Source organism: Crotalus tigris, unplaced genomic scaffold (assembly GCF_016545835.1).
Source record: "Crotalus tigris isolate CLP2741 ecotype Arizona unplaced genomic scaffold, ASM1654583v1 scf7180000017933.3771270, whole genome shotgun sequence".
Taxonomy (NCBI): domain Eukaryota; kingdom Metazoa; phylum Chordata; class Lepidosauria; order Squamata; family Viperidae; genus Crotalus; species Crotalus tigris.
Genome location: NW_024096726.1, coordinates 482,888 through 509,685, shown reverse-complemented (window position 1 = coordinate 509,685; position 26,798 = coordinate 482,888). Strand labels below are relative to the sequence as shown.

Sequence of the window (26,798 nt, the reverse complement as noted above, 5' to 3'; positions counted from 1 at the left end):
CCCTTTTATTTTCTTTTGAGGAACTGGTCAAGAGGTAGCTTTTCTTGATTTCACCACTGCTTTTCCACTAGTTCACTTGGAGGCCACCAGACTGCAGAGACTGTGGACTTTCCTTCTGAGGGGGAGTCCAGGAACTGCAAAGGTTGATTTCACAATTTTCACATCTGGCTGAAACTTCACTATTTTGGAATTTCAATTGCCAGGAGCAATAGGAGGTAGCACAAATATATTAGGAAATAATAAAAGATTTAACTGAAATACCAGGTGTGTTCAGGCAATATAGCTACACATACAGAAGAAGAAGAAGAAGAAGAAGAAGAAGAAGAAGAAGAAGAAGAAGAAGAAGAAGAAGAAGAAGAAGAAGAAGAAGAAGAAGAAGAAGAAGAAGAAGAAGAAGAAGAAGAAGAAGAAGAAGAAGAAGAAGAAGCGCTAAATGGAATATTCTGGAGCAGGGGTTCTCAACCTTGGCAACTTTAAGACTTGTGGACTTCAATTCCCAGTATTCTCTGGAGTATAATGGCACATCAGTGAGGTTTCAAAATCTCTGCAGATCTTTCAGCTCATGAAAAAGATCGCAAGAAGTACTTATCCAGCTGAAGACCATTGTATGAGCAGTGCAACGTTTGGGTTTAGTTTAGAGCAGTGTTTTTCAAACCTGATATTTTTAAGATTTCAACTCCCAGAATTCTGTATTATTTATGGCTATTGTCATTTTAATGACTATTTTATCCTTCCAAAATATAAAATGGCAAATTAAAGCTAGTCAGTAAGGATGGACCATGGTTACTTTTATGCAATTTCTCCCCTTCTCCACTCTCCCTCTTTTTCTTGCAACTGTGTTAGACTATTCACAACTTTTCTAGTCACAATGAGAAAGTCTCACTCATTCAGATTGAGAGCCAGCTTGGTGTAATAGTTAAGGAATCAGGCTAGAAATCAGAATTCTAGTCCTGCAGCCTTGGGCCAGACATTCTCTCTCAACCCTTGGAAGGAGCCAATGGCAAACTACTTCTGAAAAACCTTGCCAAGAAAACTGCAGGGATTTATCCCCACAATATCCAAAATTGGACACAATTGTATGGAAGAAAAGAATATATACTGCTTTCTTTCACACAATCTTAAGTTGGTAGAAAGCAAGTTAGTCAAAATTTGCCAACCCTACTGCCAGTCTCTGTTCTGTTACCATGTTTTCACTGTCATTCTCAATACATTGACTTCCTTTCAAGGTAGTAGGTAAAAGATTATACACACTTGAGGCTGGCTTCTAAATAAAATGGAAAGACCCACTTTCGTTCCAGCATCAATAATGATGACTTATTGTTGTCATAGTCTGGGGATGAGATGAAGGTGGCATCAAGGAGACACAGGAGAAAATTGCCAAGCCTTTTTTGTGCTGTGCTCAGATGCAAGTAGGGACCTGGTATTAGAATAAATTGTCCTATGGCTATTCAAGAGCTTTATGGCTGAACAGATATCTGAGTGTAGATCTCCCCAAAGAGTGTAGATCTCTCCAAATTTGAATGACTACAAAACTATACTAGCTGTTTCAGTGTCTTCTTTCTACTACTTATCTGCTATTGTCTTGCACTGAAGGGGCCCTTTCATTGTGTAAGTTGATAATAGTAAGCTTTCTGTTGGATGATTACATATAGAGACAGATTACTTTTTGATATCATACTATATTTATATCACCTCTTGGTTTTTCTATTCAATATTGCCAGACTTAATTTGTTTACATAAATGAAATGTGGTTGTAGTGTTAAGAATTAAGAATGAAAATTATTCAGATCCAATAAGTCCAAAACTCAAAGCTACCTGATCTTGCTAGATTTGAGTCATTGTTTATCCTTTCCCTCCAGAGGAGGCAGGGTTAAAACATTTTCAGTTCTCACCAATCTGACTCCACCAAAAGAATCTGTAACTGGTTCAGATAGTTAACTTCTAAAGCCTTGCAGCAATACCTGCCTGTTAACCCCACTACCTTCCCATGTTTTTTCTGTTCAGTATCCTTGATCAACTTAGAGAACATTTGCAGCAACACGACTGTGCCATCAAGTGGTCAGAAGGAGCCCACACAATGTACAAAATCACATAGAATTAGGCAAAATGGTGCCGCTCCTACCCAAAATAATAAAAGCAGTAAACTATACATGGCTATACAAAGTCCTTATTGACAGAATAATAAAACATCCTGACAGTGTTTGTCGAACAGCAGGTAGTCCATAAATATATATTTTTTGAAGTGCCAAAACTTCACAGCTATTCGCTGCAAATTTCTTAAATCCTGAAAGCTATTAAAATGATTTATGACACAGCAAGATGCAATATCTCCAGACGCTCTTCTTTGTTGCTAAAGTTTCAGACCTGAAATATCAGGATGCAGAGTCAATGCTAGAGAGTAAGCCAGAAAGAAAAGCATTTCTTCAAAATAAATGTACAACATTCTAGGGAAGGCAAAAAAAAAAAAAAAAAAAATCCATCAAAGGGACATAAAGCACAAAGAAGAATTTTTATTTATTTTTTTTATTAAAAAGTTTTATTTTCCATTTATTCATACAAAATACAATTCAATTAAAATAAATTCCTAACCATTGGTACCACCTGCCCATCCCCCCAGGCTGTGTCCACCCTCTCTAAACCTTTCCTACTTCCCTCCTCTTTCTCTCCTCCCCTCCTACTCTCTTCCCCTCCCCTTCTCCTCTAACAAAGAAGAATTTTTATAATGTACTTACTACATTACTCAATGGATTATTAATGAACAGGGCCCTGGCTTTTATCCCACAGAAGTGTTAGACTATCCCATCCTCACCAGTAAGAGCAGTTTTGGAATCTTGAAGACCAGCAATCTGAGTTGGTTTAGACTTGGCACCACAATTCTGCGTGCAAAACCAGAATGTGCTAAAAATAATCAGGCAGTTTAGTTGATCTTCAGATACAAGGTTGGGCTCAAAATTTGAAAGGTTCTGAGAAGGGGAAGAAGACGATAAAGGCTCTGGAGGCTAAATCATATGACAAATGGTTGAGGGAGCTAGATATGTCTAGCCTGTTGAAGAGAAGTATTGGGGGAACATGATAACAGTCTTCCACTACTTGAGGGGCTGTCACAAAAAGAGGGGATTAGCTTATTCTCTAAGGCAGACAAAACATAATGGGTAAAGCTTGTTAAAGAAAGATTCAAGCTAGAAATAAGGAGAAGTGTCCTGATAGTGAGAGAATTTATCAGTGGAATAGTTTACCTCCTGAGGTTGTGCTTGCTCTATCACTGGAGGTTTTCAAAAATAGATTGGACAACCATTTGACTGGGATGGTATAAGGTCAAGACCTCTGAGGTTCCTTCTAGTCTTATGACTAGGGCTAAAATGCATACAAATGTATGTGTGGAATCTTCATATCATACCTTCTCTCAGTTACCTGATAGAGAAGGTGTAAAAACAGAATCTGCTTAGAAGGGTACCTAAAGTGAACTGTTAATCTGATGTCTACAGAGATTCTTAGTCATCCAGGTCATGGTTGTCCCAAAAGTGATTTTTCAAGAGGCCACTGGACTTTCTTTGTCTTTGAAGATGCTTCGCTTCTCATCTAAGAAGCTGAAGAACTGAAGAAGCTTCTTGGATGAGGAGTAAAACGTCTTCAAAGAAAAACAAGAAAGTCCAGTGGCCTCTTGAAAAAGCACCTTTGGGGTGTTTATCTGATGGTGATGTTAGACAGATGATGTGTACTGCCCTGTAAATCAATCCAAATTGCTTGAAACTTCATCAACTTGGGACCTTGTAGTAATATCTTGGCATTCTATGTTTCCACTGCTATATATGGTAGCCAATCTGTCCAAAATGCACCAGTGAATTTAGATTTCCTGACATTTTTAGGGCAACATTTCTGTAGCATTTCCAAGTAGAGTGATTTTTAAAAAAAGGAAACAAAAAGTCTAACTTTTCCTTCCAGGAACATCCTGGCCCTACCACATATTTGATGAGCTGCATTTAATAGATCAAATTTGTAGTGGTCCTCTTGCATCTTATTAAATCTCTTACTTTGCCACATGAATTTTGCTAACAATGCTTTAGTAAAATCCTTGCAGTGGTCTAGCTTTTAATTTTCTGCTTCTTGACAGAAGACCTCCTTCCTTTTGTAGTTGTTTTAAGTCACATGAGGAAGATGACAGGCTTTCCTATCAAGAGGGTGGCTGACACACGTTTCAAGAAGCATAAAGAAAAAGACTCTCTCCAAACTTCAGAACGGGAGTGAGCAAAATATTTCTTACTCAGTTTCCTTCTTCACCCTCCAACTTTGTTACCACCTTTCAGGGAAAATAGAATTTCTTATGTCTAATGGAAAAACTTGCCAGGAGAGAGCACACCTCAGAGAAAGCTGATCAACAAATTTGAAAAAGCAATACAAAAATTGTATGGGTTCGCTTTTCTAATTCCTTGAAAGTTAGGGAATGTCTGAGAAACATGGATGTTTAGTGCAAGGTTTAAAGGCATGGGATGTTTTATTATCAGATGTCTAAGCATATTAGAACTGGTTAGAACTAAGCTGGTTAGAACTGGTTAGAACTAAGCTGGGAGATCACTAAGACTGTAGGCCAAAACCTACAGTATCAGAAGACAAGGGCCGATGCCTTCCATATGATTGCTACAATAGCATCTTGTTGTGTCCATGTAGGTTTTCCTTTTAACACATCAGATTTTCATTTTAACACAAAGACATATTTGCCCTGACCATGACTGCAGGTCTACAAGCTTCAGTGCAATGGAACATTGTCATGCAAACTTAATTTTTTTCACTAGCAATCTATTAAAGAAGCTGGATGGTCATTATTCAGAGATGATGTAGGTAACCTGGATCAAGTAGGGAATAGGAGTTGATAATCCCAGAAATACAGTTCAACTATACTGATTCTATGTTTCCTTTTTGAAATATGAAATATGTGAAGTCAATATTCATCAACTGAAAGAGATTTAAGAATCTCTGGTGTGCAGATGTAGAAAGCTTTATAAAGAGAAGGAAGGGAGAGCTTATTTTACACAGCTGTTTTCCTCCAAATGAAGTGTACTGTCAGTTAGAGGGGAAAATTGGACTGTGTGAACAGTGATTTCTTAGTACTTGTAAAGGGGAATAGCATAATATTTATGCTATTTAAGGCACACTTTTTGTGCCTTAAAAGCCTAATGGAAAACAAAAATATTGACTATTGTTTTTCTATGCAAGATTTAGGCCCAGGTGAACTAAATTAGGCCTCATAGAAAAAGTATTAAACCAAAGTCTGTGCTATGCAATCCAGAGGAACTATTTGTAATCTAAACTGCAACTGTACTTTACTTAATATGATTTTGCAAAGCTTGATTGTTTCAAATATATTTAGAATATAAGGACTGGCATTGTGAGAAATGGGGAACTGAAGGTAGCTGATGGGTGCGGGTTCCGATGTACACGGGTATATGAGGAAAGTTATGGTCAGTAGAAAGTCTGTGGAAAGTGCAAGGTTGCTGACCATCTGTCTACGGTCTTAGGACAGGAAAGGATATAAAGAGTTGGGACTGGACCTCATTGATTTGCCATTGGCCTATAGCTGTCCTTATTGGAACTGCTATGTCATTGGACCTCATTGCAATGGGTTTTTAACGTAAGTGTGTGTTCTAAATTATTGCTGAAATAAACCTCTGAATCTTAAAGTAAGAATTATTGCTTTGTGTTGCTGTCTCTTGTTTTTTTCACTGGGTTTTTCCACGACAGTTTCGGTGTGTTGGCTGGGAATAGATAAATGCTGGAAGTGACCTGCTGTCCAGCTAAGATTTCTGACCACTTCCTGGTTCTGGGTCACAGGTAACCTGCCCGCTCTCTCCGAGCACTCACAATCTACTTTGGATCAGAGGTAAGCAAAAGGCCCTTTCCTTGGGACCTTTGGGTAGGTAGATAGGGAAGTTGTTCTGATTTAGTTAGTTAAGCCTGCCCTCCTAATTTGGCAGCAAGGGAAGGGTCACTACTGGACTTGCTTTGAGGACAAGCAGAGTATGGAAGTTGTCATGCCTCACTGGCAAAACAGTCGGGGCTGATCCTGTGGCCGGGACTTGGTGAGGAGCTGACATTCCTGGGTGCTAATCACCCCCTTGTATTGATTTCCACGGCAACCTTAAAGAGCTCTTATGGTTTTTTAGTCCTTAAATTATGAATAGGATGCTCACAAGGCTTCTAAACAAAACCAACATTTTAGTTTGTTTCCTCTTATAAATTGCTTGAGAAAAATATTTATACCATATGCTAGTCTTCCAGTAGACCTCCCTCTCCATCTTTCTATATTATATATCACAGAAGAATATGATTTTGAATATATCCTTCTGTGATATATAACACAGGAAGATGGAGAGGGAGGTCTACTGTAGGGATAGCATATGGTATAAATATATGTCTGGTAGTGGTGTCCTCCAAATTCATATTTTTTGAAACATCTGACTGTATACAGTACATTGTTTCAGTTGTCAATAGGATTAAGAGCCATACAACTTCTTGCTTCAGATTGGCACTGAAATATACGACAAAATATGCATGTATTCCTGAAACAGCAAAACGATTCAAATTCTGGATACCTATTGCATGATGGCTATGAATGGAATGGCTGATGATTCATGTTAGCTTTTGCTTATTGTTCCCAAGGGTCTGAATAAAGCAAGTTCTTAACATGAGACATAACAGAAAACAGGGCATGTGGGATCATTTTAATTTGCTGGCTTATAAAATCTTAATAGCTTCAGCATATAGTAGCAGCTAGCTAATTGCTAAGCAGCGTTGTTCCTTGGATGAGGAACTGCCTGGCAATTCCAGGCTGTTGATCAGATTGGGAAATGGGGGTGGATGGGGGAGAAACACAGTCATTTGGGAGAAAGCAGCAGCAAACAACTTCTGTAACACTAAAAAAAAAAAAAAAAACAGAACTGAACTGAACACCTAGATATATAAAAACAAAGACAAGTTAAAAATATTAATAAATAATAATAATTACCAGAGGATGGGCTCCAGCATGAGTCTGAAAGCTTGGAAGAAGATACCTCTGGTCCTGGTGACCAAACTCAGATTAGTTCCTGCAACATTATCCCAGGACACGTATATTTGCCTTCATTTGCAAAATAAAAAACTTGATGTTTCCAAGGATTCAAAAGAACAAGATCTGTCTAAAGAAGGCTTGTTCCTATGGCAGTCTTATCTGCTGGTCCTTATTTTGTAATATTTGGCGATTTGGTGATTTAGCTTTCTTGTGTTTTGTTTTTGAATAATTGCTTTCAGTCTTTTTTTTAATGGAAAAATTATAGTTGTTCTTTTGAATGAAATACAAAAATTATTTACTGCTAAATTTCTTGGGGTTTTTTTCAGTTTCAAGTTTTTTATTGATTTTATAATATTACATTTACATATTTGAAAAGTAGCATGGCGGCTGAACACAGTAATTCCGTTACATTTGAATATCATCAGTACAAATCTCAAATTATTACAACAAACTAATTCCCTCTCTTTCCCCCATGGTATCTACTGTCCTGTTCAAACCAATACAGTTCTTATTCTATTAATCAAACAAAAAATCCCTTTCTAATATTCATCAATAATCTTCAGTCTATACATATCTTAATTAATTTGACATTCCACCTTTTAGACAATAACCTAGTAAGTTTTTTTAACTTTAATTTGCCATTGATATTAGTTTAAAGATTAGTTTAATCTTTATCATTTCCAGGTTTTAAATGATCCCAATTTCTAAGTCTCTTATCTCACATTTGGAGTGAATATTTTTTTTTCTTTTCTTCCTTCTACTTCCTCCTTTCTTCCTTTCCAGAAAGAGAAAAAAAACCTAAAAATAAACCACCAACATTTATACCACAAACCCATATACAAATTTAATTATTAGTACTTATACTTTTAAGTTTTACTTAACCTTTGTCTCAACTCATAACAATATCTTAAATTCAAATCTTAATTTTTTGTAGACATTCAGATTACATTTAGTATTTAATTTTTCCAAATTTTTAATTAAACACAATTCCTTTATCCCGATTGCTCATACATTCTAATATTTAAAATACACACCTTATATATAAATTCTACCATCTATCTTACCCATCTAATGACAATATAACATTCTTATTTCAACATATTTCTAGATTTTATATGACCAAAATTTTCTTTATCTCAAATCGTTACAATGTCTTGTGTTCAGAATACATATTCAATCTATTTAGATATATTCTATTTTAGATCTCATATATAGATCAGAACCCCAATCTTTTTCAATCTAATCCTGGCTTTTTTCCTCTGCCAGGTCATTTTTCGTATTTTTGCCTTTAAACCATCAAAAAAATCTCCTTGTATTGTTGTGGCTATTGTTTGATGTTGATAAGAACGTCCAGTTGAAGTTTTCTTAAGAGGACTAATTGATTTAGCCGGTAGTCTCTTTATTTTTCCAGTTTGATGCAGTTGTCCCGACGTATTTATCTTCTCTGTCATCTGTTTTTCTTGTTTATCTTCAAATTCCTTCTGGTTTATAAGAAACGTCCTTTCCTTGTTCTCTATTATCAATTTCTTTTTTGTGTTTTCTATTGTCTGTATTTGTTGTATCTAAGTCTTCTGTCATAACATTTGGTTGTTTCACTTTTTCTATAGCATTCTGTATAGATAATTCTTTGATTGAAGTCATAGTTTGAGTTTGTATATCCAGAGCTTGCATATGTAGAGTTTGTATCGCTTTTAACGTACAAAGAATTTGTTCCTGTACTTCCTCTGTAGAAGAAATTCTTTCCTGTTCTCCTTCCATTGTAATATATTAAACTCAAGAAAAAGAAACTGACAGTCAGAAAGTCCACCAAATGGGGAGCTGAGATGAATTTTGCAGATGGTGTTTCAAGGTTATTTTATATCTTATCTATTTTCAAAGGTGTCAACAAGTCTTTTAGAGAATAGCAGGTTACGTTGGATCTTTTTAGGCCCCCCCCTGCTCTATTCTAAGGGGTAAAAAACCCCAAACCTTCAATAGTAAATAGAATAAAAATCAAGGAAGAAATATATATAGAGAGAGCAGAAAGTTGAAATCTTATAATCCACCAATTTTAGGAAACAGGATTCCAATTAAGATCTCAGTATTTTTCCAACGTTTTAAACTCCCAAATAGTTGATAGCTGCTGTTTCTGGAGGGAGGGCTGGAATCCCCCTTCCCTCAACACAGGGGGAAAAGTACTTTAGCAGCTTATGCAGGTAATTAAGTAGTTAGGATGTAAGAGAGGCAAACCTCACCCAGTCCTGTCCGCTGCTTTGAAGTTGCCAGATGGTAGTGTGACTTCGGCTGTTTGCAGCCTAGGGACGAGCCATATTTCTATGGCCAGTCCTTTTGTCCGCCAGTTTGGAGGAATCGCCTGATCTGACGGAAGAGTTACTGCTCTCCCGGGATCCAGCAAAAGCCCCTACTTGCTGGTCGCCTCTTCGGGGCAACTTTTGGCCCTTTTCAGGGCCCCCCCGTGATGCGAAACTGAACAGGGGAGAGAGAACAAGTCTCCCAACCATCCATGGCGGCTGTGTGATGAACCGGAAGTCTAAATTTCTTGTTTTAATAGGCAAGGATTTATTTTTGTTTACTATTTCAGCTATTCATTTATAAGTTTGGAAATCATTTTATGTGTTTTGGCTTTTACTTCTGAGGGCAAAATGTTTTAATTATATCAAATTAGGTTTCAATTTGCATTAAGTGTTTGATAATCTGGTCTGCTGTAAGAATAGTGGATACTTAAAAAAAATAGGATAAAAATTGATATTGTAAATGATTTCTGCCTAAGAACAACCAATATTATAGGAAAGAACATGTTGGATTTATTATGCTGGCAGTAATACTGCATGTAGAAATTTGTATCTGAAAAGCTAATATTTCAAGTCTATCAGCTGTTCTCTAGTATGAGAAGTATCTCAATACAAAGTGTTGAATTATGCCTGGCTGAGAAATAAGAACTGAAAAAAAGAGTAAGAAACAGTAGATTCCAGGGAATGAATGAAGTCTTTAGCTATTTTGGAAAAGACTCCCTAGTGTCAAAAGAAAATTATGAGAACAAGAACATAGAGCCATTAGTATCAAACTTAATTAGGACAGCAGTTCTATTAATTATGTATTATCCTCAAAGGTATCTGAAATCCCTCAACTCAATTAATGTCAAACTTGTCTGCTTCAGAAGGCTATCTCATATATATTTTATGAATATTTCTTAATATCAAGCCTCAGAAGGTAGCAGTATGTGACCAACATTATCAGGGATCAAAGCTAGGCACCTTCATGTGCATCTGTGGGGCTGGGACACATGGGCAAATAACATATTTTGCATCTTGATGTCAAATGATGCATTGTACATAATTTGTTTCATGATGCCACTGATGCAAACTATAACTCAAGTCATTTGTGCAATGTTGATGTGAGTAACATCATGATGGCTTTTATCAAATGACAATAAGTTTTATGCCTGGTTATTACTTGAATGTATAACCACCACCTATATTAAGACAATGAAAATATTTCTGTACTATTGCCAGTAAATTGGATGGTTATGTCCACGTAGTTACTTTGAGTTAATTTTGACTTTCAACTTTTTTTTTCCTTATTATTTCAGATTTTGGAACTCTTAATTCATTTATAATTTTCTTAGATCAAAGTCTTATTAGCTTTTGTGTTTATTCCCAGTTCTTTAAATCCTTATAGTTAATTTTTATTTTGCTCAAGAATGAAGATAAATTCACCAGACAGTTTTTCAAACTTGTTGTTCTGAAGACCTCTAATATCCTTAAGATATTTAAATAGGTAATTTCTGAAAGTGATTACTAAGCAAGGTTAGCAAACCTCACTGTACTTTAAAAAATTCCACTGTGTCTGATAGCTTTGTCTCCTGGCTCTCGACTCTGCAACGGACCACATGCAATCACCTCATGAGGAAGGAGCATATATGGGTAATCTCCTGTCCTCTTCTTCTCTGGAGAAGTTTCATAGAATTGGTCAACTCATCAGTTCTTCAGTCTTTGCCATTGTCATTGTCTCTACTTAGAGACATGCTAATTTGCCATGTTCCAGCCAGAAGTCCAGTGGTCAGCCACATTGCAACCTAGTGTCTTATGTAAAAGATGCCCATGTAATTGATTCCTTATAATTCATTTGTTATGCAAATACAAATGATTGAATTGAGAGAACCATGGGAAATAGTGTATTACACAAATACAACCGCAGGATGACAGAGTTGCTATATATGAGAGAAGGCACTTCAGGGATGGATAATCTGGTGCTCTTAAAATATTTCAAATTACAATTCCTAACATAATCTCAATTGTTAATGACCAATTAGGAATTCAAAATATATTGAGCTACCAGATTTTATAACTAGCTTTATGGTATTTCAGCCCTATATCATTTAAGGCAAAGGTGGGCAAGCTGATTTCTCGGTGTTTGTCAGGAATTAAAGAAAATAGTTGAATGAAGTTACAGCCACAAATTCTGTGAATCTCTGACTCTAAATGTCTCAGATATTTCTCTTAAAGTTTGTATTCTGTGCTACCTAGTATTCAAACACAAAGAATATGCTATCAAAATATGATTGTAATCTATAAAAGGAAGCAAGCTTAGTATATAGCTTGGGTCTCTTGAGAGCTTAAAGTCCTTATACTAGCATAATCTCATGTTATTTTAATGCACGGGTGTCAAATTCACCGTGTCACGTGACGTGTCGCAACTTATTGCAACTTTTTTTGCATTGCTGGAGCTGAGGTGGGCGCGGCCTCTGCATGATGCAACCGGCCCATGGGCTGGCAGTTTGACACCCCTGCTTTAATGTCTACCCCTCAATAGCGGATCCTCATTTTCATAAGAAGCTCATACATCTTTTCCAAGACATCTGCTTTATTTTTAAAGTCTTTCAAATGAACAAAATCTGACTTTCTGCAACAACCTTTGTGCACGTCTCCCAGTTAAGTTTATTTCAATGTGTGAAATATGAAATGGATCATATCCCATGGTAATGTAGTAATGCAGTAATGATTAATATTTAATTATTCTTATAATAACTAGCCTCTTCATATGCAGTTTAGACAATTTCTCTCTGTAATTTCCACAACCCATCTGTATCAAATTATTCATGCCCCAAACAACATCAAACTAGCTTTTGTTATGTCTTATAGAGTTTTTGGTGTTCTCTGAGCTTGGTTGTTTTCTTACAGACATTTCATTATTCACCTAGGTAACCTCATTAGTGCTAGAAGTGCTTTACTCTATGTATGTACAATGGCTTGCCCTTCAGTGTTGGTAGGAGTGCTGTTTTCTTCTTGGTAGTACCTTGATTAGGCTGTTGTTTACTGTTTGATTGTCTGATTTGGTAGTTACTTGATTGAGATATTGTTTACCACTTGATTGTCAGTCTGGTTTTAAGCTTTATATTCTCTACTCATCTGGATGTTGATTGCTGGTGAGGTCTTCTTGATCTTGCTTGCTTTTTTAACATCTCGTCTCTTTGAATGGTATGTAAATATTGTTTATCTCTATGTATTTTTTGATGGCTAATTTGTCCGAGTGTCAGATTTCCAGGAATTCTCTAACATTTTTTGAATTTAGCTTTGTTTTATAAAACAGGTTTTCCAAGAATCAAAAAGATCATCTTAACTTTTTTTTATAAAAGTCTGAAATGCTTACTTTACAAATGGACTTTAAAAATTTTTCAATGAAATAATCAAGAGAAAACTTATTTGTGCAGGTAGCTAACTGATCTAGGCCAGTCCCTCACTCTCAGCCCTAGGAAATAGGCAATGGCAAACCACTTCCAAAATCTTTCCAAGAAAATGGCAGAGACTTTCCAGGCATTCAGAAAAGAGCCAAGACTGATTCAAAGGTACGCATGCCACACAAATAAATAAGGGCAATATTTGCATCATAACATCACTATAGTTGTCATTTTGATGCCATCCTCATTTGCCCGGATGCCTGTGAAGGTGCCCAGATATACAGTACTTAATTTCCATTTGCAATTTTCTCATGTTTCCCAGTTGTTTATCTTTCTCTTTGTTTCATCTTATCCCACAAGGAAATCTAGTCAGTGATTTAAGAATGGGAAATAGCTTCACAATGCCTTTACGCTTACATTGGCAACATTCTCCCATTCTTCTTCTTTTGAGTCCCCATTAATGGTCTCCAGAGTGAGTCAGTTGCTTAAATACCACCGTATTTTCCCCCTCATTATGGCACCGCCCAAGGACCATATAAACTCCTTTGGGCTTTGTCCCTCATTATCTTGAAAAGAAGTCGGGAGTGGCAAAGACTGGAAAAGAGAGGCAGGATAGGGGGCAACAGGGACAATAAATTTCATACCAGTCTAGTTGTCTGTTGGCTCGAGGATGGATGGAGACGTTCAGCTCAGCAGTGAGGAAAAGCCCATGCCACACTAAACACCCAAATAAATACACGATTATACCATAACCCCACGTGGATTTAGTACACGCATAAAACACTGTCCGCTTAACAAACGTATTCTGCTGAAGCAGAGACCGCCGATTAACCATAGCGCCCTAAAGACGACATGCTTCATTTAAGTTCCAATGCAGCTATTACAAACTCTGGGTTTTGCAAATCTGTTCGTGACGATTTCCCCTCCACACACACCCCTCCAAAAAAACCCCCTCCCCTGCTCCGCGCAGCAAAACCACCCGAGCATCCCGCGGCGCCTTTCGAGAGGACCAGATAATTCGTTGCGCGAGAATTGTGATGCGTGACTCGGAGCGAGAAGAATTTTCTGCAGCTTTAAATTATTTTGTCTGCTAGGCCATTTATTTATTTATTTAAATCCTGCGGCGCGCGCTCGAGTACTGGAGACCGCGCGCGCGCGCCGTTTCCAACCCATCCCAACTCAGTCGCTCCCTCCTCCTCCTCCTCTTCCTCTCCTCCACCTCCTCTCCCCCTTCTTCCAGCCGAGTTCGGCTTCCCTTTCTTCCTTCCGAAAGCTTCCCGCGCAAGGCGGCGGCCTCCGCTTCGCCGCTGAGCTCAGCACCACAAGGGAGCAAGAGCGAGGCAGGGGCGCGCGCGTCGCCCGCGAACCTCCCTGAGCCACGCAGACGGCCGGGGCAGAGAGGTTGGGGGAGAGCGAGGGGGGGGCAGCACCAGCGGGCGCGGCGATTGGCTGGCGAAGGGCGGCGGGTGAGAAGAGGGCCGGCCCAGTTGGGCCGGTGCAGTGGCCTTTCCTCGCCGCTACTGGGGCAACGGCGTCCCTTTGGCCCCCGGGAAGACGCACGGACTCGGATATAGGCGGAGGCTCGGCTAAAGAAAGGGAACCACGGCAAAGAACCGGGCTGAGGAGTAGCCGCCGCCGCCGCCGCGTCTTTTCTCTTCTCTCTCTCGCCCCGCCCCGCTGCTGCTTTTTCCTCTGGCTTTCCCGCCGCTTCGCTCGCTCGCAAGTTGTCTCTCGGCCCCCCCCGTTGCAGCTCGAAGGGACAGCGGCCGGGGGGGGGTGCCTGCTCCCTCCCTACCTCCGCCTAACCCTGCCCGAGAAGATGCCGCCGCCGCGGCGGCTGCTGTAGGGTGGTTTGGCTAACTCCTCCCCATGTTCTTGCCGCCGTGTTCGGTGGCTCTGCTTCGCAGGCCGGGTAGAGGATGCTGCCTTGCTCGGTGCGGGGCCGCGACCAGGGGATCGGCGGCCGTTTCCTTTCTTGCTACTCCGGCTCCCGGGGCTCTCCGTGCCGCGGTTGTTAGCTCCTTCGCCGAGCGATGACTTCAAAGCATCAGGCGGACTGGATCCCTTACAGGTACTTCCCGAGGCGCCAGATTGGGCTACTTACTCCCCCCCCCCACTCCCTGGGCGCGGTTTCTAAAGAGGCCGGGAAGGGTGCTTATAGTAGGCAAGCGTGTCATCTTCGCCGAAGTTTGTATTTAATGCTGGAAAACACACACACACACACCCTAATTAAATGAAGCTGTAAGGAAAGTGCTTTTGACATTTTTAGTTTAAAGGGTTAAACAAACATACTTCTGGGAGGTGAGAACTAGGAGCACCAGGCTGAGGGATAACTAAGAACAAGCCCTGTAGGAAAGGAGTTTTCATGAATGAAAGTGGCAAAGAAATAAGAGGTAGTTTGTTTCATTTTGAGGAAGATGTGGCCATTGCGTTTTTGAAACTGTATCCTGTAAAACGCCAATAATAACACCCTCCAGAAGTCTGGAACTATTTTTAATCTATTGTAAATCACAGTCCTTGGAAGGGCTGAAAGTCTTTTGATTTTCGGAATGGAGCTATGCAGCCAGTTATATTATTGCTTTTGTAGGATTGCTAGAGGGATGATTCTTTTGTTGATTTATTTCAGTGGGTCAGATCGTGATGGGGTAATTCTCATCTCTGGTTACTGTCCCAGTTTCTCTTCAGATAGTAATAGGAGTGAATGTGTATCAGGCCAGTGTGCTATCTCATGCAGCTCTATTGTTATTTGCATCCATTCTGTTTCCATACTTCTTCCCCTCACTTATCTGCAAAAGTTTATGACATCTAAGATAATTTCCAAGATCATTGCAATACTCACAACACCTGTGAAATCTCCTTTTCTTTAATTAAATGTTACCTGCTACCCTCAGGAACAGAGGGCTTTAGTGGGTCAATCTTGATGGTAATTCAAGATCCTTGATGGGTTAATAACTGCCTTGTATCTGAAATTCAGTTCTGTTCTTCAGTGTCTTCTCGGAAACTAATGTCTAAACTTAAATTCTTTCTGGATAGGAAATTGATGAATAATTTGTCACAGATGATAAATACATAGATCCTTTGTCATAAACATAGATCCTATATAAAAATGCATAGAGCTTTCATGCAGTTACCTACAAAGAATTATTTTGGCGTGAAGTATTCCAAACAAAACTTGGTATAGACTCAAATTCCAGTTCAGGGTAAGATTGGCAGCTATTTTTCTTTGGACCTTATCTGAGGAATCTTGTTTTCCATGCTGATTTTTTTTCTCTGTGTTACCTTCATTGGGTTAAGAAACAATGATCCTATCACATAAAATATAAATTTAGATAGAGACAAAATAAAAGGGATTTCCTTAGAGATAAGCAACTAAAATTCCTCCCTCCCCTCACTTAGTCCAGAGTTTGTTGATTTGGGAATGGGCAAACAAGTATCTTTTTACACAGGATACCTCAATTCTTCCTCTCTCTCCACTGAATTGTTTTGCTTGGACTCCTATCATTCTATAATATTGGCAGTCAAGTACTTCTGCCACCATTCTTGCTGCTTTGTGACGAGCGGGAATTGCCATGGCAGCATCAGCTGCTATTGTCAGTAATTGGTTCCTTGGTTGCTATAAGCTACCAAAGCCTCCGCTAGTTCTCTTTCTGAGAAAGCATATATGCATGGCTCAAAAATAAGTGAAGAACAGTGCTTGACACTGAGGGCTAAATCCCCTTGCTTATCATGCCTCCCGATCAGGCAGGAAAAAAACAAGAGAAAGTGGATTTCTGTTCATAACAGAAATTCAGTAGAAGTTTGGAGTATGCAAAACATTCATGACTTGATAGACATAAAATAACTTTATTAACTTAAGCATTACCTGTTCCAACTTTGCATCCATAATGCTAAGTATAGTGTCATCACTATCCATGCTCTTTGCTAAGAACCAAATTGGGAGTATTTTTTTCCCCTAAACTGGTGCTTTCTATAACTTGCTGAATGAGGGTGGTCAACATCTGGTTTGCAGGCTGTCTGCACTTTTCTGCCAGGTTTTACGGCCTTTGGAACACAGCTAGATTGCGCTGCTACATTTCTAAGCCAAAGGAGAATACTGAATTTTATTTCCTCTAATACATATATGATGGAACTTATGCTTTTTTTTAAAAAAAATCATGTTTGTTAGTAAATTATATCTGCTCTAGACAGATATTTTTCTTCTGACAATATCTGTTAATATTGCTGTAATATTTTCCTGTATTTTCTTTTATGGAGACATTTTTAATGTAGCTACTTGAGTAATAACTGTTCATTAGACACAAACTAAAAGTAGCCCCAATGGCATTGTGGAAAATTGGTCCAAAATGCCACTATTAAATTATTAGATAGTGTTAGCTGCCAGCCCTCATGCAGGAAGAACTTTACAATTATCAGCCAAGTTCAGACTTGTGTCAAGTTTCTGCTTTTTTAAAAAAAGCCTGACTCAGTGTTGGATGGTTATATGATGGAATGTGTGACTGTGTTCAAATATTATACTTAACCAGGTCAGTTAAAAATCGAGTAGATTTGGTTCATTTTAACCTGCAATTTGTGGTTGTTGCTGTTTTTATGTTTTCTTGTTACGTGTGCTGTTGTTCTGATTAATTTTTAATATTCTCCCTTATTGTGAAAATATGCTTGAATTAAAGAAAATATGAGCTAAATAAGTAATGGTGGAAAGTAAATATATTCTATATTAGATTTGTCTTGTGGCTGGATAGTTCATTGTTAATTTTTTATAACTGTAATGGCTCCTTTGTAGAAGTACCTAGAGATGTAATTTTTTACTTGTAACTGATTTTTTTACTCTGAGATACATGTACCATTTTTAAAGGGTGAATCAAAATTAACACTTTTTTTCTCATGAGGCATTTAAAATAGCACATAGTTGTTTGCACAGAATCTTAGAGAATGCATTTTTTTCAAATTTTATGAGTATGGTTATAGCCATTCTAGTCAGCGTTTTTATCTCCCACAGAGAAAGAATGTACTCTGTATGCAAAGTGGAGAAATCAAATCTTAGCATGGAGTGAAAATAAACTGTATACAATATTTTGGAAGCAAAGATTGTAGCATGCTGTATTTTTAAAAGAGAGAGGCAATTTTAGTTCTAAAACAGAAGGCTGAGGACATGGTCAGATGGCAAACGGTGCAAAAACATTTCTGAAACCACAAGATATTAACTGGTTAAGTTTAATAGAATTTCAGTCAGAAACTCTGTATACTGACAACACATTGAGTTGTCTGGAAAAAAGGGTTGCATAAATACTTCTGTTAACTCAGTGTTTCTCAACCTTGACAATTTTAAGGCATGTGGACTTCAACTCCCAGAATTCCACAGCCAGCAATGCTGGCTGTGGAATTCTGGGAGTTGAAGTCCACATGCCTTAAAATTGTCAAGGTTGAGAAACACTGTGTTAACTGATGGTTTAACACTAGCTACACTATGAGAATACTGTACTAAGAATACAGTAGCATTGAATATATTTTCCAGTAAATGTAGATCAGTTAGAAAACAAGAAAGATATTGAGGCCCTAAAAAGAGTACAGAGGAGGGCAATAAAGGTAATAAGGAGCCTGGAGGCTAAACCATAGGATGAACAGTTGAGAGAACTAGGTGTGTCTAGCCTAATGAAGGGAAGGACTAGGAAGTGACATGATAGTAGTCTTCCAGCATTTAAGGAGTTGTCATAGAGAAGAGGGAGTCAACTTATTCTCCAAAGCACCTGAGGGCAGGATCTTTAAAGAGAGATCTAACCTAGAACTAAGGGGAAATTCCCTGACAGTGAAAACAATTAATCAGTGGAACAGCTTGCCTATAGAAGTTGAAGGTGGTTCATCACTGGAGGTTTTCAAGAAAAGACTGGATAACCATTTGTCTGGAATGGTATAAGGTCTCCATGAACAAAAACCTATGTTCATCCTGAAGATTTGCAGAAAGATAGTATCAATAGAGAAATAACTGCCTTTGCTCTCACTTTAGCAGTCAAATTTTGTAGAGGGCTTTAGAATATGAATAAAGAAGGTAACACATTTTTATCTTTTCCTGACTTCAAAGTATCGTTTTCCTGTTCCCTATTTTGTGTGCTTGAAAAATCTAAATTATAGTTCTCAATCTCCTTTCCTTCCCTGAATATTATCCTGTGGATTATAACCATCATTCTGGATGATTAAGTAATTATGCTAAATATAATCTGAATCCATGAGAAATGTTTCTTTAATTATGATTGATTAAAAGCAAAATTCTAAGGGATGGTTCAGTATATTAGGGTCTATAAGTGTTTTGTTTTTTTTTTGTAAATTAAAATCAAGTTCTGCAGAGCCAAAGTTAGAAGGGAGTTTTTCAACAGCATCCTCAATTTTTTCTCTGCCTCACAAGAAATGTCTTTACAGGAAGTTCAAAAGCTGTGTTTTTAGTTAAAAACAGAAATGTGGTCAATCATCTACACTTACCTTATTGTGGCACCCTTAATAATATGAATGTATTGTCCATCTGGGTATGGTATTATGTGTGTGTGTGTGTGTGTGTGTGTGTGTGTGTGTGTGTATTATACATACATGCATATGTGTGTGTGTGTCAGCTCATTTAATCAGCTCCATCAACTGCATTAATATATTTTATTTGTATTTACACACCATATTTGTTTTCACACATCTCAGACATACTTTGAATCAAAACAGTTATGCTGATAGTGCAAAATTTATTCCAGAAGACCACTAAAGGGAGAATTGTGTCTCTGGTTTCATGATGCATGGACAGATGCAATTTTATTTTTTCATATCTAAAATTGTTGTCAGACACAAAGAATCAGGATAACCACTATGCTGTCCTGTTCACTCACTCACGGACAAACAGTGGTTTAGCGGGTTTATTAATATTCCTCAGCAATCCCAATTAAGTGTCCCAATTAAGTCCAGCCAAAGGTAGACCAATGTTAGTCCACAGAACAATGGTCAGTGAGACCACAAGGGACTTGAAAGTTTCCCAAATGATAAACCTACAAGGCAAAATTAAATCCACAATATAAGAGGGTTCACAAGGCACAATCCAAGTCAAGGCACAGTGTCAATCCAAAGCAAGGTAGGGATCACAACAACCAGGAAATACACGTCTAATGAACACATTGTTCCTAACATCATCTCCATCTGGCTAAATAGCCAGGTTCTGGTGTAGCTCATCAAGAGGGATGAGGTTGCCTCCTCATAAGTAATCAGGCTCACTTTAGCTGTTCCTGCCTTTTCTCTGCCCTACGTGTTCTTGGATCAGGTGCAGAAGGCTCCTTGCTCATCACTGATAGGCTGCAGCTGCATTCTTTCTCCACCTGAAGCCTGAGGGCTGTCCTGCTTCAGTTATGCTTCAGCCAAACCCCTCTCGGACGGTTGCATGGAGCCAATGACCTATTTATTTATTTATTTATTTATGAGACTTATATACCGCTTTAAGTGCAAGCACTCTCTAAGCGGTGTACACCAGTAAGCAATGTATATATATATTTACATTGCCCCCAACAATCTGGGTCCTCATTTTACCTACCCCGGAAGGATGGAAGGCTGAGTCAACCTTGAGCCGGTGAGATTTGAACCGCTGACCTGCTGAACACAGTCAGCTAAAGTGGCCTGCAGTACTGCACTCTAACTGCTGCGCCACCTCGGCTCTCTCAATTCCCCTCTCTCAATTCCCCTCCTGATGTGCCTGGAACTGGTTTATTCTCCTCTGAATAGACATCTGGAGAGGTATCTGGGAAAGCGTCCTGGGGGAGGGGTGTTAGTCATCATAGCCACATATTAAGTAACAATTACACTGATTTATTATTTTTGCCTATACACAAAAATCTAATCAATTAACAGCACTAAATTGGCACTATATAAGAGTTAACTGAATTCAAGAAGGGCTAGACCTGGATTGTTTGTGGGAACATAATAACTCCAGGATGATTCCTCTCTTGATTCCACCCCCATGCTCTGTCTTTCCTCCTCCTACAATTGTTTACACATTACAACATGTGTGTTGGGGGGGGGGGTCTGCTAGAAATATAAGCTTATATGTCTCTATGTGTGTGCTGGGCATTAAGAAAATTATTGAACTGTTTAATTATTGTGCTAATTGTATATTTTAAAAAAGGTTTCATAGTGTCAAAATTTCCCCATGCTTTGCTGAGGGCATAGGATTATATTATATTATATTACAAATAAGTAATTAGTAATGTAAGGACAGGTGACTAAAGAAAATCTGAATGTAGCATGCTGACATCCATTCCTGATCTAATCTCTAGTTGATATTTTTCTTTGCCACATATTAACAAGGGAAAGTCCCAACTGATTATGTTCAGTGTGATGGATGGATTTGCTTGGGCATGCAGAAGAAAAAAAATAAAAGCACCTAAGCCCTTCTTATAAATATGCACAAATCTTCCAAGTGAATTTTAGCACTGATACCAGAACTAAGAATCATAAGGTTTACATTGATCATATGGAAAACATATCCATTAGATTTACTCATAACATCCCTGCTTTGCAGTTTGATCTCCCATGAGCTCATTTTCATTCCATGCCGGATCCTGGGCTTCACTCTCTTCCCAACTGCAATAGTGCAGTTTTGTGAAAGTGAAGGGTTTTTTTTTTTTTTTTAAATATTAAGGGTTTTATTTTATTGTGAAAGGAATGATGTATTGTAGCAGCAGTGTTGTTTATACTGGAGATTTAAGTCTGACTTCTCTGCTCATTTTCTTAAACTGTATTGTGAAGTGTGGATTTTTTTAAAAAAAATCTCTTTGTATATGAAGTGGACTTAACCTCACGGCTTGTGAATAGCAAGCAGTTCTGCGTATTCTGCTCACCTAATCTGCTCTCAGAGCATCCATATCTATATTCCCTTGGTGTTTTAGCATCTTTTCCCCATAGAAAGAGAGTGGGATGATTCCCTGTTCCCCTACAATCCCTTTTCCTCTTGGGTGTTTTTAAAGTATGTTCCAGAAAATCATCCAACCTCTTAAAGTGGAGGTTTTAAAATAACTTTTAATATAGTAAACTAATTTAAAAAGTTAATTAGCATCAATATTTATGAAAATAGAATTAATGGAATAACTTCCAACTTAATAATCATAATTATACTAATTAGACAAAGAAGAAAAAAAAATCAGGCTGTAGACCTGCAGAAGGGCACAGGGTGGCCACAGAAAGGAATGGTAAGTCCATTTTCAGAGTTAGAAATTTTCTCATCTAATTCTGAATTCTCCCCTAAAGATTGAATTTACTTTGAAGAAAGCTGTCCCGTTGATGAAGTCATGCACCATCAACTTAAAAAATTAGAGATACTTTCTCAAAATGAGTGGTAAAGATTCATAAAGATATATGTACTTCCCCCAAGGAGGTTTATCTTGTCATGAACCTACTGTAAATCCTCTGTCAGTTTTTGTCTTCTTTCTATAACTTATTGCTACAGAAATTTCTTTCTTTCCAAATGAAGGAAACTGAAAATATATTTATGTATTAGGTATACTGCACATTCTTTTTTATCCTCAGATGTTCAAGACTGCATACATCAACAGCCAGTATTTTCCACACAACAATCCTATGAGATAGTTTGGTCTAAGTGCTCTTCTGAACTGCAGCCATTAACTACTTATCTGTCCTGTGTAAACTAGCAAAATATGTTGTTATTTTTAATTATTTAATCTATTTAATCATGTCCGACTCTTGGTAACTTTATAGGCAAGTGCTTTCCATGCTACCCTGTCAAGCACAGCTTCTTTTAATTGTTGTATGTTCAACTTTGTGTCAGATTTGATATTATCAAGCCAGCGTGCTCTTTGCTTGCCCCTTCTTCCTTTGTCCACTAACCATTCCTAGCCTTATTGCTTTTTCCAATGAATTTGCATGCATAACATGGCCAAAGTAAATGAGATGTAGTCTTATGATTTTAGTTTCTAGTAACGTGTCTGGTTTTATACGATTTAACACCTCTCTATGGCTTCTCTGGCTGTCCATGGTATACACAGTAATTTATACTAGCATCACAGTTCAAAGGTGTCAATTCTTACGTCAGTCATTTTGGTGTTCAATTCACACCCAACATCATGTTGAGTTATTGCCATAAAGTGTTCTGGTAAGATTTTTTTTACAGAGCAGTTCATCATTGCTTTGAGAACCCCTGCTGTAGAAGATCTTGCTCTTTCTGACTTATTGGCAAATATCTGAGGGGGCTGCTGGTCCCTGAATTGTGAACTGCCAGTGTCATACAATTAAAAGAAATCAGGCCATATTTCACCATTTTTATGCTAAGTCTGTTAAAGAAGATGAACAATGTCCAGCGTTTTACTGTTCCATGATTGAACCATGAAAGCAAAAATGAAATGGTATAATGTCAGACACAATAGCAGCTCAGTACAAAACAGCCATTAAAGGCAAACAGTGGGGAGCAAGGGAACATGCCAGGCAAAGCATAAATCATAGCCAGCCAGTTAAAAAATGGTATTTGTATAAGGCAGTATGAAATGCAGTAGGTGAATGGATCAGCCTTGCTTGCCGCACTGGAGGAAGAAATACATTACATTTGTGGTAGAACAAGAAAACTCAGGGGGAGGGGACTTTCTCAGTAGTTTGGGGGCGAGCTGATGGTAACACAATATATTTCTGCCCTCCTCATATAATAGGGTGATCATTCTTGAACCAAGGCAAACAGGAAGCATGAATCAACCCTAATAGACAATGACTACCTCAGGGTTACCCAGTGACCTTTATTTGCTGAGAGTGGACTTGACCGTGGACACCTCCTGTCCTATCCTAACACCTTAACCACGGCTTAACATTTCCTCCCAGTAAACCAGACTCACCAAGAACCAGCACAAGGAGATCACTTTTTGAGGAGCTGAAGAAGAGAGTGGCATCTCTTTCTTTGTTATGAAAAATGGCCGAGGTTTAGAGGATTGGTACATTAAAAAGTGCTAAGTTGTGGGGAAGAATTATTAAACTGTATGCACTCTACCTGGAAGGAACACTTTATTTTCAAGGACCTCTTCTAGAGAGTTAACTGATGGAGACTAATGCTTAGTATGGCTGGAATTGCTGGTGGAGATAGTGGGAGGAAGAAATTACCTTGAGGGAGAGGAGGAAGAGCCTGTATCAAGACAAGAGTCAGACTGAAAAAAAAATAGAGTTCAAGGTTGAAATGTAATTAGAGAAAAATTTCTCAGACAATCACCCTCCTTAATTCTCACAATGACCTAGTTTTCATGAATAAAGGGAAGGAGGGAGAAGCACAATCAGATTATATTGATTTATTGATTATGTACCATGAAGTAGTTTTTGAGTCTTAGCAACCACATCAATAAATTTTCTCCATGTATTCTATCCCTAGCTTGGTCTTCCAGGTCTTCCAACAGTGCACTAATTACCATTGTAACTGCTTACTGTTGTTCATCCTGTTCTTTTTTCTTTCATTTTTTTTTCTCAGCATTATATCATTTACCAGAAAATTAGATCTTTGGATAATGTGTCTGAAGTAGGATAATCTCAATCTGATCCTTTGTCCCTTGAGTAAGAAGTCTGGACTGATTTGTCCAGTGATCCATTAGTTTTTTGGGTTTTTTTTGGCTTTCTACGGTATTCTCAAGAGTCTTCTCCAACACCAAAGTTCAAAGGCGTCAATACTTATTCTGTCCTGCTTCTTCAAAGTCCAGCTTTTGTTTCCACAGAATGTCACAGAATACCATGGCATGCACAATTCTGATATTTGTATAGGTGTATCATGGCATTTGAATATCTTTTCCAAAATCTTCTATCACTACGATCTTATAAGAGTGGTATTGACCTGCATGACTTTGGTTTCCTACTGTGATCTATTTTGAAAAGCTATCATCAGATCAATGCTGAAGGAATATCTTTGATTTGGCCTGTCGGTATCTGATCCCCTGTCTACTTTCGCCTTTCATGCCGAGTACCCACTTCCGGAATTTCGCTCTGAAATTGAGCTGGTTAATTATCCTTACCTGTTTGTTGGACTGCTAGCCTCTTGGATTGGCTTTCACCTAATTACTTTCAGCCTGGAGTTGTCAACCTTTCTTGATCCATTTGTGATCTTGCCTGAAGGCACAGGTATCCACTAATTAAAAAAGAAAACTTAGGTCAAAATCTTGTAATAATTAACAAGTTTATTAATGAAAACTGTATAATATTTTATAATAAAATTACAATAGCTTATTGTTTTGGTTTATTCTGTATAGCATCCTGAAATCTATTTGAAAAAGGGAAATTGAATGTTAAAATAATAATGAATAAAACAATAAAATCAGCCCAAATACCTGAGATCTTTGTATCAGCTTCATGGAACATCTATGCCACTATTTCACCTTGATGCATGTAGTGCTTGAATAACAGTATGGCTTAAAAAAAAAAGACATTCACATTAGGTGGTTTTATAGATTCCAATCAGAATGAATAGTTGAAGATTCAAGCTGCTTTTTGCAGAAGTGGAACCTTCAAGAGGAAGACTAGCCTAATTTGATATGTATGAATATGTCTTGCCATTATGGTAAACCCCAGCATGTTATTCACAGAGAACTCTGGAAATATATACTGATGTGTAGTCATTTGTAAAGCACACACAAAGAAATAAATTTTGTATTTCAGTTACAAACAGCAAGAAAATTTTACTTTGGCTACATAAACAGTACCAATTGGGGAAATACACCATGTTTAGAATAGCTACTCATAGTTCTAGGAATACATGACTATAACTTGTGGTATTATAAACAATCTCTAGATGTCTTCTCTTCAGTCTATTAAAAATGCAGGTACATTGTTATTTCAGTAAATGTTAAGTGATCAAATATCCTTCTCTCCCTGTAAAATTCCTGCTTGGTGTTCAGGCACATTTTCTGAAGTATTAAAGGGTTAAGACATGATTAGGCAGTATGTTTCCATACTGTGAAGGATGAGGCTTCTCCATCTTTGTATTATAGATTAATATTACTTAGTAGGTCTGTCATTTTCTCTATTACCTCTTGGCAGTTTTCAGTAGTAGGCCTAGAAATATGACCCAGGATCTGATCATAACATGTTTCTGCAGCAATAAATATTATTCAGATCAATGTTCTTAATATCAGTGGAAATGAGTTTAGCAGCTGAAGATTGGATATTTTCTCCAGTGTAACAGAAATAATTCAGGCTTTTATATTCCTTGATGAAATAAAGCAATATTGTGCAGAAATCAGTTGTTTAGAGCTTCTGTCCTATATATAAAAGTATGGTGCACTGAATTTAAGAATGTTTACTGCTAAGTAGACATATAGCATTGTACTATAAGTCCTGTGGTTTTCCCAAAAATCTATTGGTTTCTCTGGACCAGTGGTTCTCAACCTTTTTAATGCCGCAACCCCCAACTGGTCGTAAGTCGAGGATTACTCAACCGGTCGTAAGTCAAGGACTACTCAACTGGTGCAGCACCGTTTGCAGAATGGGACTTTTGGCGGGCTCAGCAGGGCAGAGACAGCCTGGACAATTCCTATTGGCTTTTGAAAGCCAATAGAATTAGACTCTATTCAAGAGAGTCTATACTAGTGGCTTTCAAAAGCCAATAGAATAAAAAGGAGTAGCACATCTAAGGTAAAGGGGGAAAAAATGGCGGACTGCGTTGTTTGGCGACCCCCGTGAAATGGTCGTTCGACCCCAAATGGGGTCCCGACCCACAGGTTGAGAACCACTGCTCTGGACTGTAAACATTAAAGCCTTTAGACGTTTATGTTAAACTATTGCCATCACAAAAACTTTTCATAGAGTTGATGTTGGGAAACAACTGTACAATGAATTCATTCTTAGCTATTTAATGAACTTGTGCTTTGCAATCACTGCAATCACCCTTAGTACAGTTTTCATAATCTCTGTTGGCACATGGAAATTATCATCTGGGATTACTTGAGTTATTTTAAGTACTTGGCTATTAGGTTTTTTTTTGTATCACTGCCGTAATTGCTTTAGGCATATTTAAATTAGTTGCACTATCTATTTTTTATACTATACATTGATGTTTGTAATTTTATCTGTACTTGGAGTTGGCGCACATTG

At 38.0% G+C, this 26,798-nt stretch overlaps 1 protein-coding gene across 5 annotated transcripts in view; it reads left to right on the top strand.

Moving 5' to 3' along the window:
* The window catches only part of TUB (TUB bipartite transcription factor), a 128,342-nt gene that overhangs the window by 43,637 nt on the left and 57,907 nt on the right, over positions 1–26,798 (top strand). Inside the window, exon 1 of one of the 5 annotated variants that reach the window (XM_039344573.1) lies at positions 14,164–14,790. The exons of the other annotated variants lie outside the window; for them this stretch is intronic. Coding sequence (XP_039200507.1) covers positions 14,753–14,790 — 38 coding nt within the window. The 5' untranslated portion in view covers positions 14,164–14,752. Of the gene's footprint in view, positions 1–14,163; positions 14,791–26,798 lie in introns of those variants that run through there. 5 annotated transcript variants of the gene reach the window in all.